Genomic DNA, 12,706 nt, shown 5'->3' with positions numbered 1-12,706 from the left:
ACTGTTCTAGGCAAATCACAGAATCCAACAGAGAGAATATTACATAGGAAGAAAACAAAATTCCATCACAGAGGACTAAGAATGTGGAGGAAAAGATATAAGGTAGATGGAAATGATTATAGATTAAAGAGAAAGCACACGTTACTGTTCAAAATGTACAGGTCATTATAAAGTTGAATTAATCTGTCCATAGCCTTCAAAATAGTAACAATTTATTGTAGACTAGCATTTTTTAAAAATATTAGCTAATGCAGAAACAGAAAACAAAATACTGCATGTTCTCACTTCTAAGTGGGAGCTAAATGATAAGAACTTATGAACACAAAGAAGTAAACAACAGACACTGGGTCTACTTGAGTGGAGAGGGTGGGAGGAGGGAGAGGAGCAGAAAAGATAACTATTGGGTACCGAGCTCGGTACCTGGATGATGTAATAATATGTACAATGAACCCCCATGACACATGTTTATCTATGTAACAAACCTTCACATGTGCCCCCAAACCTAAAATAAATATTTTTTAATTTCCATTAAAAAATATATTAGCTTATGTTTATTTTACCAACTAGAAAAAATAGGATAAACAGCTCAAAAGAGGTCCATTCAATAAATAATTTTGATTGACTAGCTTTTTTGTATACTAATGAAAGGCTATGGATAAATGGTTTCTATAGATAGCTAAAGGTTTAAGTTATTGTAGAATTCTAATCTTATTATAACTTGTACTCCCATTTCAAATTAATGGAGCCAAGGAAAAAATTCAAATAATGAAACTAGAATAACTGGCTAACTCAGCTGGAGAAAAGAACCTGCATCTTACTGCTTACATCAGAAGTCCCAACTGTATAACAAATATAGATGTAAAACAAACAAAAAACAACTAAAAGCATAATACATCAGAATATAAGTTATGGAGAAAAAAAATTTCAACACAAAACTAAATCATAAAAATGATATTTTACTACATAAAATTTAAAAACAGCATACCCAGTTATTAGGCAACTGAAAATCAGAAGAAAAACATCTGTAACACATGACAGCATTAGCATCTTTATAATCAAATAAGAAATAAGCAAATTTCCCAGCAGAAAAATTGTCAAGTGACTCAAATAATTCGCATTCTCATATGTACAAGAAATATAAATAGCCAACAAACATTTTAAAAAATCTTTTAACCTCCCTGAAAGCAAATAAATCCAAAAGCAAACAATTAAATGTCATTTAAAATTAAATAGAATTGGTAAAGTCTGCATATAAATGGTCATCTTCCCACTGGTGGGAAAGTGGTATAGTAAGAATGTAAATTGATAGAACCATTCTGGAGGGCAATCTGACAAATGTCTATTAAATTTAACGTGTGCACATCCTTGACCCCAAAATTCCATAATTAGGTAATCTATTCTTAAACATTCACACAAATATGAAATACATATACACACTCACACATATATTTCATACACACAAATACACCACAGCACTAAATAAAACACACAAAAAAGGTTAGCACCAAATTATTCATCATTAAAGAAGTGAAAGAAAGACATTTATAAAATGAGGTAATAGGCCACGCATAGTGGCTCACATCTGTACTCCCAGCACTTTGGGAAGCCATGGTGGGAGGATCGCTTGATTCCAGAAGTTTGAGACTATGCTGGGCAACACAGTGAGATCCTGACTCAACAACAACAACAACAAATTAGCCCAGCAGGGTGGCACACACCTGTAGTCTACTTGGGTGGCTAAGGTGGGAGGATCACTTGACCCCAGGAATTTGAGGTTATACTGAGCTATGATCACACCACTATACTCCTGCCTGGGCAAGAGTGTGAGATCCTGTCTCAAAAAATAAAATGAAATGAAATAATATTAAGTCATTAAAAAGGATAAAATAGACCTATGTGTATAAAATGGAAGTATATTTACAGTAAATTAGTGAAAATAAGTAAGTTGCAAAACCAACATGTACAGTACAATGCCATTTTTGTTCAAAATAAAGCAATGTGTTGGAGTATGCGTGCATATGTACCACAGGTTGGCAAACTACAGCTGAATGGCCACTTATCTCTGAAAATAAAGTTTTATTAGGAAATAGACATGCTCGTTTATTATAACAGACATCATATACAACCCACAAAACTGAAAATAGTTATGACATAGCCCTTTAAGAAAATACATAGCCAAATGTTGATATATACCAAATTAACTGAAATTACCTCTTCTCTACTCTTGTTTCTTTATGTTATCTATTTCTGTAATATCTGGCTGGCTATAGTGGCTCACGCCTGTAACCCCAGCACTTTGAGAGGCTGAGGTGGGAGGATGACATGAGGCCAGGAGTCTGAGACCAGACTAACCGTCATTACTTCAGGAAAATCAACATAAAGGGAAAAAGGAAAAATATGTGTCCAGGGCATTCCCAGGTAAAGATGGTAAAGTGAACACAGGCATTTAGCCTAAGGTGACTCTAGGTACCCCACAAAAACAGTAAAGTGTTTTTCTCTTTTAAAGCACAAATCCTCAAGGCTAAAGATAACAAACAAGAAAGGAAACCACAGTAACAAAACTCCAGAGCTGAATGGTAACTGACTTAGCAGACCTGAAAAGGCTAAATCTTTAATGAGAAGTAAGAAAAGCCAAGAAGCAATCCTGTTTTCTCCATAGAATTCTACCCCGAAAGGTCCCAGAAATTTTACACCATGTACTACTGAAAACAGAGGTAAAGAAAGGACTAAAAACCTAGATGGACTAGGAACAAAGTTCTGGGATATATGTGCAGGATGTGCAGGGGTTTTTTATTCCTAAAAAGATGCAACAAAAATTTTTTGTTGTAAATTGACAATTTATACTTGTATAAATTTATGGGTTACAAAGTGATGTCATAAATTGTGGATACAATATGTAATAATTAAATCAAGCTAGTTAACATATCCAATACTTCAAATATATTTCTGTGATAAGAACATCAATTTTGAAATCCATAATACCCCATTATTAAGTATATGCACCATACTGTACAACAGAACTCAAAAAAGTATAAAACATATTCTTCCTGTCTGAGATTTTGAACCCTTTGACCATCATTTTTTTTTTTTTTTTTTGAGACAGTCTCACTCTGTCACCCAGGCTGGAATGCAGTGGCACAACTTCGGCCCACCGCAACCTCTGCCTCCTGGGTTCAAGTGACTCTCCTGCCTCAGCCTCCACAGCAGCAGAGACTATAGGCAAGCAACGCCATACCCGGCCAACTTTCTTTGTATTCTTAGTAGAGATGGGGTTTCGCCATGTTGTTGTGGCTGGTCGCAAACTCCTGACCTCAGGTGATCCACCCACCTTGGCCTCTCAAAGTGCTGTACCACAGGCATGAGCCACCATGCCTGGCCTAAAATTTTTATGAGACAAAATACCAGTTTCAAAACAGCATCAAAAAGTGAGCAGGCCAGGCACAGTGGCTCACACCTGCAATCCCAGCACCTTGGGAGGCCAAGGCATATTTTTCTGTACTAAAAATACAGAAGTTTTTATCTCTACTAAAAACACCAAAAAAAAAAACCACACAAAATCAGCTGGGCATAGTGGCACGAGCCTGCAATCCCAGCCACTTGGGAGGCTGAGGCAGAAGAACTGCCTGAACCTGGGAGGCAGAGGCTGCAGTGAGCTGAGAATGTGCCACTGCACTCCAGCCTGGACAACAAGAGCAAAACTTCATCTCAAAAAAAAAAAAAAAGAGTTGAGCATATGTAACCTTCCTCAGTTCACAGTAGAGCAAATAGGTCAACAGAATAATAATTCATGCTATTGCATGTGTAATGAACTGGCAACAAGAAAACATTGGTTGCAGAAAGGCAGAGGAACTGTGTCTTGTAAGATTTAGAATGGAGGGGCTTCATAATCATCTGGCAACCATTCAATGTTGTATCTACGGTTAAAATGTACATGATAGGAACTCCAGGAATCTTAAGGGTCAACTGTGGCCACAATGTAACACTTATGCTGAGCTACTCTCTGTACTAAGCAGTCATTTGCATAGGTTCCTTTGTGTGTACACAGTTCAAATCTTGGATCCTTGGCAATCCTTAGAGCCACTCAATACTTCTGCCCCGATTTCTCAATTTCAGCCATTACACAATCAGTTATACAAGGGATACACTTGGCATACAGACAGTCCATCGCTGACTGCACTAAATCCAGTTTCGCTTTTAAGGAAAAGTTGATAAAGTTGGTATCAATGAGGATGTAGTAAGGTGGGCCCAGCTGTGTATTACATTGGAAAAATAAGCAGGAAGGGTGTTGGGGAACTTCTCTTTCCTTTAATGTGCTGGGATCCTTCTTTTCTTTCTTTTTAGGTTTTAATCTATCATTTTCTTTAAGCCTCTGATCTCTGAGTCTAAGCATGCACTTCATGGTTGCATACTTCCTTGTTTTCTTTTGCTTCCCCATGGTCACACCACACTCCTGTTTCTTCGGATGTGCAGGTTTGTTACAGAGGTAAACGTGCACGATGGTGATTTGCTGCACCTATCAACCCATCACCTCCGTAGGTATTAAGCCCAACATGCATTAGCTATTTTCTATGAAGCAATTTCATCCTTAAATTCTGTGCACCACTCCAAAACCTCCCCCACTGCAGGAGATCTGAGACGTATTTTCTTAAGGGGATAGAGCAGTTGAGGGCCTGGGTTTACACTGGAAACTGGAAGAGTAAATAAAAGTAGTGAGTGCTGAGATCACTCTTCCTTGCCCAGCCTTTTTCTCTCACTCAGATCCCAGAACACTTACAGGCCTATACTCTCCAGCAACAGATAGGAAGTGCTTCTCCAGGGTATCTGACCAGCACAACAGGAGAGACCTAAATATACTGATATCAGAGAGCATCTCAAAGGAATAAAATACATTGATACCATGTAATAAAAAATTTAGGCCAAGCGCGGTGGCTCACCCCTGTAATCCCAACACTCTGGGAGGCGGAGGCAGGTAGATCACATGAGGTCAGGAGTTCAAGGCCAACCTGACCTTGAACATGGTGAAACCTCATCTCTACTAAAAAACATAAAAATTAGCCAGGCGCGGTGGTGCATGCCTATAGTCCCAGCTTCTCGGGAGGCTGAGGTAGGAGAGTCACTTGAATCCAGGAGGTGGATGTTGCAGTGAGCCAAGACTGCACCACTGCACTCCAGCCTGGGCAACAGAGCAATTATCCGTCTCAAATTTAAAAAAAAAAAAAATTTAGCTGATCTTTTGTCTCCAGTTCTTGGGAGGTAGCCACTAAGTGCCTGGAATTTCCTGAGTGACGAATGTCTTTGTTAGTCATGGTAGGCCCCTGGGACCACATCTGTTAGTTTACCTTAAGGAGGCAAGTCAGGGTGGGGCCCGAGATATTTTATGCTAATGGGATGACTCAGAATCGGGGGTTGGGGAGCTGGCCATATCAGAAAGGACGACCATTTGATTAGAGAGTTGGAGATTTTCAGCTGACTTCCAGGGAGGGGAGGAAGGGTGGAGATTAAGTTCAACCACATGGGCAATAATTCAATCATGCCTACATAATGAGACCCCAATAAAACTGTACTTTGGAGTTCAGGTGAGCTTTCCTAGTGGGCAATATTCTGCATATTATCACACATTGATGTGTGTTGGATATGCCAGGAAGGTAATGTGTCCTGGTTCTATGAAGAGAGGATAACAGAAACTGCATCTTGTACCCTCCCAGACTGTGTCCTATGCGTATCTCCCTTTGGCTGGCTCTAGTATCTATCCTTCTTCTATAGTAAAACTGTAATAGTAAGTATACTTGGCTCTCTGTATCTGTAGGGAATTGGTTCTAGGACCCACCATGGATACCAAAATCCATGGATGCTCATGTCCCTTAGACCTCTGTATCTGTGGGTTCTGCATCCACAAATTCAAACAATCATAGATTGAAAATAAAGTATTTATATCAAAAGTAATGCATAATTCTTTTCAGTGAGTTTTATGGGTCAATCTAGTGAATTGTCAAACATGAGGAGGTAATGGGAACCCACAAATTTGTAGCCACTTGGTCAGAAGTGAAAGTGGCCTGGGAATACCCTAACTAGTGTCTGGTTTCTGAAGTGAGGGCAGTCTTGTGGAGCACTGTGCCCTTACTGCAGGCCTAACAGCAGGTAGTTGGTATAAGAAGTCATCGTAAATATTAAGGATATACCCAAGGAAATGTCCCAGCCAGATCATCCTATAGTGAATACCACACAAAAGCTCAGCATTTGCCATCAACCTTTTAGTGTCTCATTTCTCAAATACAAAGAAAAACGATCACCAGATATATTTGGAAGAAACATAAAAATACTTCAGAAAAGCTACCATTGGTAACCTCAGAGATGTAACAAAAGACAGCTTTTTTTTTTTTTTCTGGAGACAGCGTCTCACTGTGTTCCCCAGACTAGAATACAGTGGTGTAATCTCAGCTCACTGCAACCTCCGTCTCCTGGATTCAAGTGATGCTCCTGCCTCAGTCTCCTGAGTAGCTGGGATTACAGGTGTCTGCCACCATGTCCAGCTAATTTTCATATTTTTAGTAGAGATGGGGTTTCACCATGTTGGCCAGGCTGGTCTCGAACTCCTAACCTCAAGTGATTTACCTGCCTAGCCTCCCAAAGTGCTAAGATTACAGGTGTGAGCCACCGCACCCAGCCCAAAATAAAGCTCTTAGAAATTAAAAATATTAGATGAGATGAAAAACTCCATAAAGATCTGGAAATTAAGCTAAGGAAATCATCTCAAAAAATGAAGTAAAAAGATAGAAATGGAAAGTAAGGTAAATAAGGGAAAACTGGAGGACAACAGTCCAGAGAGCCCAAAAGCTGAATAACAGAATGCCAGAAAGAGTGAATGAAAAACATAGAAATCAAATTAATAAATTAAGAAAATATCCCAGAATTGAATGACATAAATTGCAGGATGTCCTGCTGAGGGCCCAACACCTGTACGAAAGAGACCCATACCCAGTCACATCATTGAGAAATTTTAGAATGGTGTGGGACAAAGACCTTACAAGTTTCCAAAAATTAAGTCACATAAAAAGGATAAAGAACAGCATCAGCTTCTCAAAAAGAACACTGGAACCTAGGGGGATGAGGAGTAAAACAGAACAGAGCAGAGCCTTTAAAATCTCAAGGAAAATTATTTCCAACTTAGGATTCTGTACCCAGCCAAACTTACAATGAAGCATGAGGGTTGAGGGAAAAAAGATCTTTTCAAGATATGTAAGAACTCAAAACTTTTACCTATCTGCATCTTTCTCAGGAACCTACCAGAAGATCTAGTCCCTTAAAATCAGGGGATAACCAATAAAGGGGAAGCTAAAAAATTCTAGAAAATAGGAAATCCAATATAATAGAGGAGTAAAATAAATCTACAAGATGATGACAAATTGTGATCTTAAAACAATTCACTGCTGCAATCCTATAGAGAGCAAACAGTCCAGGCCAGAGCTGATTGGAAGGCATTGGGAAAGACTTCTTCAATATACAGGAAGTGCTAAAAGGCCTAATGTGTCTGAATATGCTAGGAGAATATTTAAACAACTGTAGGGGGATGCCGTAGAAAACTAGGCAAAGAAGCAAAAATCAATACTTATTATACTCTAGGGTGAAAGTTTATAGGAAAGTAACCATAATGTAATAGAGAAATACATTGTTTTTTTGCAAATAAAATACATTTATTTTATTTACAGATACTGTGTTTTTACAACTGAATGTTTGCAGCAACTCTGCATGGAGCAAGTCTATTGGTGCCATCTTTCTAACAGTATCTGCTCACTTTGCGTCTCTGTCACATTTTGGTAATTCTCATCATATTTCAGACTTTTTCATTATTCTTGTATCTGCCATGGTGATCTGATCAGCAATTGCTGATGTTAACATTGGAACTGTTTTGGGACACCTTGAATTGTACCTATATAAGACAGCAGACTTAATTCATAAATGTTACATGTGTTCTGACTGCTGCATCGACTGGTCTTTCCTCTGTCTCTCTCCCTCTCTTCAGGCCTCACTATTCCCTTAGACATAACAATATTGAAATTAGGCCAATTAGTAACCCTACAATGGCTTCTGAGTGTTCAAGTGTAAGAAAGAGTCCCTTTTCTCTCACTTTAAAAGCCAGAAATGATTAAATTTAGTGAGGAAGCATGTTGAAAGCTGAGACAGGCTGAAAGCTAGGCCTTGTGCCAAACAGTGAAGCTGTGACTGCAAAGGAAAAGTTCTTGAAGAGAATTAAAAGTGCTACTCCAGGGAACACATGAATAATAAGAAAGAAAAACAGCTTTATTGCTGAAATGAAGCAAGTCTGAGTGGTCTGGATAAAACATCAAACCAGCCACAACATTCTCTTAAGCCAAAGCCTAATCCAGAGCAAGACCCTAACTCTCTTCCATTCTATGAAGGCTAAGAGAGGTTAGGAACCTGTAGAAGAAGAGTTGGAAGCTAGCAGAGGTTGCTTTTGAGGTTTAAGGAAAAAAGCCATCTCCGTAAGATTCAAGTGCAAGGCGAAGCAGCAAGTGCTAATGGAGAACCTGCAGCAAGTTATCTAGAAGACCTAGCTAAGATAATTGATGAAGGTGGCTGCGCTAAGCAACAAATTTTCACTGTAGACAAGATAGTCTTCTATAGGAAGAAGATGCCATCTAGGATTTTCATAGCTAGTGAGGAGAAGTCAATGCCTGACTTCAAAGCTTCAAACGACAGGCTGACTTTCTTCTTAGGGGGTAATGCAGCTGGTGACTTACAGTTGAAACCAATGCTCATTTATCATGTTGAAAATCCTAGAGCACTTATGAATTATGCTAAATATATTCTGCCTGTGCTCTATAAATGGAACAACAAAGCCTGGGTGACAACATATGTTTACTGAATGAGTTACTGAACATTTTAAGCCCACTAAGACCTACTGTTGAGACCCACTGTTCAGAAAAAAATGATTCCTTTCAAAATATTACTGCTCCTTGACAATGTGCCCAGTCACCCAACAGCTCTGAAGAAGATGTACAAGGAGATTAATGTTTCCATGGCTGCTAACACAACATCCATTCTCCTGCCCATCAATAAAGGAGTCATTTGGACTTTTAAGTCTTATTATTTAAGAAATACATTTCATAAGGCCAGAGCTGATGGGTCTGGACAAAGTAAACTGAAAGCCTTCTGGAAAGGATTCACTATTCCAAATGCCATTAATAATATTTATGATTCATGAAAGGAGGTAAAACTGTCAACATTTACAAGAATGAATGAATGAATTAGAAGGTGATTCCAGCCCTCATGGATGACTTTGAGGGGTTCAAGACTTCAGTGGAGGAAGTAACTGCAGAATTAGAAGTGGAGTCTGAAAATGGGACTGAATTGCTGTAATCTCATGACAAGACTTGAACACATGAGGAGCTGCTCTTATGGAAGAGGAAAGAAAGTAGTTTTTTGAGATGGAATCTACTGGTGAAGATGCTGTGGACACTGCTGAAATGACAACGAAGGATTTAGAATATTATGTAAAATTTATTGGTAAAGCAGCAGTAGGATTTGTGTGGATTGACTCCAGTTTTGAAAGAAGTTTTACTGCAGGTAAAATGCTATCAAATAATCCATGCTACAAAAAAAAAAAAAAAAAACTTTCATGAAAAGAAGAGTCCATCAATGTGGCAAACTTCAGTATTGTCTCATTTTATGAAATTGCCACAGCCACCCCAACCTTCAGCAACCACCACCCTGATCAGTCAGCAACCTTTGACATCAAGGCAAGATCCTCCACCAGCAAAAGGAGTATGACTTGCTGAAGGCTCAGATGATTGTTGGCATATTTTAGCAATAAAGCATTTTTAATTAAGGTATGTACATTCTTTTTTAAGACATAATGCTACTGCACACTTAAGAGATTACAGTATAGTATGAACTTAACTTTTATATGCACTGGGAAACCAAAAGAGCTGTGTGACTTGCTTATTGTGATATTCACTTTATTGTGTGGACTGGAACAGAATCCACAGTATCTCCGAGGTATGCATTTACATGGCTCAATAATGAATACCATCAACATGGTCATAATAGTACAAATACTGAATATTATTCTAAACAAAATTATGAAGGGAAAATGAAAGGACAAGAAGGATATGGATGTGACAACAGCCTGGGGGGTGGATGGAATGCATTTTTAGGTGAGAAAGAAAGCTAAACTCTCACCTTGCATAGTGAGAAGTTAACAGATAACACCTAAAACTGAAAAATCTAAAAGTAGCTCATAGGGCATATTATTTAGACACAGAAATAATCACCAAAAAAAATGAAATGAAAGAATTAAAAATGGGTGGCTCTAAAGAACAGGAAATTTGAGGACTTTTGTGAGTGGAAAAAACTGCCCTTTTTCATTACAGGAATCATAATATACTTTGATTATTTAAATACATGCATGTATCACTTTTTTTTGAGACAGCGTCTCATTCTGTCACCCAGGCTTAAGTGCAGTGGTGTGTGATCACGCCTCACTGCGGCCTCAACCTCCCAAGCTCAAACAGTTGTCCCACCTGAACCTTCCAAGTAGTTGGAACTACAAGTGCGTGCCACCACGTTCCTCTAACTTTTGTATTTTCTGTAGAGAAATGGTTTCACCATGTTGTCCAGGCTGGTCTGAAACTCCTGGACTCAAGCAATCCACCTACCTCAGCCTCCCAAAATGCTGGGGTTACAGGTGTGAGCCACTGTGCCCAGCCATAACTTTTAATTAAACAAACAAAACTGAAATAGAGAAAATGTCCACACATTCATGTATATACATTGTTCCAGACAGAACCATACTATCTGTTCTCTCTCCTTTTTAAGTCTTAAAGGAAAGAAATAATATGTCATGAGAAGAAACTTAAAACACAGCAGGACCCAGCAACGTGGAAGGGAGAATAGCAATAAACAATACTGGAGATATATAGGCAAATCCTGCTTCTTAGGAAATAATAAATGCTATACAATTGATGGCTTATATTGGGATAATCAGGAAAATTTAAACATAAACTAGATATGATACTGGTATTACGTCCAAAGAGGTCATTTTTTAAGACCTTTTTTTTAAGAGATGAGGTCTCACTGTCTTGCCTAGACTGGAGTATAGTGGTGCAAACATGGCTCACTGTATCCTTGACCTCCTGGGCTCAAGCGATCCTCCCACCTCAGCCTCCTGACTAGCTAAGGCTAAAGGTGTGTATCACCACGCCTGGCTAATTTTTTTTTTCTTTGAGAGGCAGTCTCACTCTGTTGCCCAAGCTAGAATTCAGTGGCACTATCTCGGCTCACTGCGAGATTCTCCTGCCTCATCCTGCCTCAGTCTCCCGAGTAGCTGGAATTACAGGCACCCGCCACCATGCCTGGCTGACTATTTTTGTATTTTTAGTAGAGGTCTCACTATGTTGCCTAGTCTACTAGGCTAGTCTCAAACTCGTGGGCTCAAGCAATCTTCCCACCTTGGCCCCCAAAGTACTGAGTACTGAGATTATAGGTGTGAGCCATCAATACCAGGCCAAGATACATTTTTGGTTTTTCTTGTTTTTTTTTTTTTTTTTTTTTTGAGACGGAGTCTCATTCTGCCACCCAGGCTGGAGTGTGGTGGCGCGATCTCAGCTCACTGCAACCTCCACCTCCCAAGTTCAAATGATTCTCCTGCCTCAACCTCCCAAGTAGCTGGGACTACAAGCACGTGCCACCATGCCTGGCTAATTTTTTTTTTTTTTTTTGTATTTTCAGCAGAGATGGGGTTTCACCATGTTAGCCAGGATGGTCTCGATTTCCCGACCTCGTGATACGTCCGCCTCGGTCTCCCAAAGTGCTGGGATTACAGGCGTGAGCCACCACGCCTGGCCTCCAAGATACATTTTTTTCAGCGATATATATCTAGCAGCGAAATGTCACAATTTCTATAAATACTCTTCAACACTTAGATAAAACAAATGTTGCCAAATGTTAATAACTGTTAAATCTGGATGATGAATATGTACATATTTATCATAGTATCTCTATTTTTCAGTATATTTGAAATTTTCATAATAAAAAGTAAAGAAAAAATTACTTTGCAAAGACCTATGCATGAAGTAATAAGTTCAATTTCCACAACCATCTTTAAACAGGGATCGGAGGAGACTAGAAATATTCTACAGTTATCTTACCATATCCTGCCATAGAAGCACCATTCTCGACATCCACTGTGTTCTTATTTTCCTCTGCTAGAGCTTTAACATATCTTTTGCTTAAGTCTAGTATTTGCTCACGTAACTTGACACTGCTTTGATGTCTTGGTTGTTGAAAAGTATAGTGCAGTAACATCAATCCCCAAATGAGTCCAAATACAAGCAACAGTAAACTCAATTTCTGGGACATATTTTTTCTTGAGATTGTAAAAAACATTTCTGAAGAAGCAAACAAACAGACTTGACTGAAAAGTGGTAACTTGAGACAAGCCACAAATCAAGACTTGAAAGAAAAAAGAAAAAAATCTCCTCAATATTGTATATTCTTCATCTTCAGAAAGGTTGTATCCACTCTATTAACTCTGTAAAATTAAGAAGAAAAACAGTATTAGTCTTAATCTGTATCAGTAACAGAACAGACAACTACAAAGAAAATATTCTATAATTTTTATTTGGAACTATATCATATATATTTGACAACTTTCCCCACCACTAAGTAAGCTTTCTAGTCTTTTACC

At 38.7% G+C, this 12,706-nt stretch overlaps 1 protein-coding gene and 1 pseudogene across 7 annotated transcripts in view; both read right to left on the bottom strand.

Annotated features, from left to right (window-relative positions):
• Positions 1-12,706, bottom strand: part of CCDC126 (coiled-coil domain containing 126) — a 41,932-nt gene that overhangs the window by 14,916 nt on the left and 14,310 nt on the right. For all 7 annotated transcript variants that reach the window (XR_002521019.2, XR_002521018.2, XR_002521021.2 and 4 more), the window contains one exon: positions 12,168-12,550. Coding sequence is in view for 3 of the 7 variants with exons in the window: in XM_009203236.4 (XP_009201500.1) it covers positions 12,168-12,405 (238 nt within the window). In the remaining 4 variants the exon portion in view is untranslated. The remainder of the gene's footprint in view (positions 1-12,167; positions 12,551-12,706) is intronic.
• LOC103882975 lies at positions 3,646-4,965 on the bottom strand (annotated as a pseudogene).

Source organism: Papio anubis, chromosome 4, assembly GCF_008728515.1.
Source record: "Papio anubis isolate 15944 chromosome 4, Panubis1.0, whole genome shotgun sequence".
NCBI lineage: Eukaryota > Metazoa > Chordata > Mammalia > Primates > Cercopithecidae > Papio > Papio anubis.
This window is presented reverse-complemented; position numbering and strand designations above follow the sequence as displayed.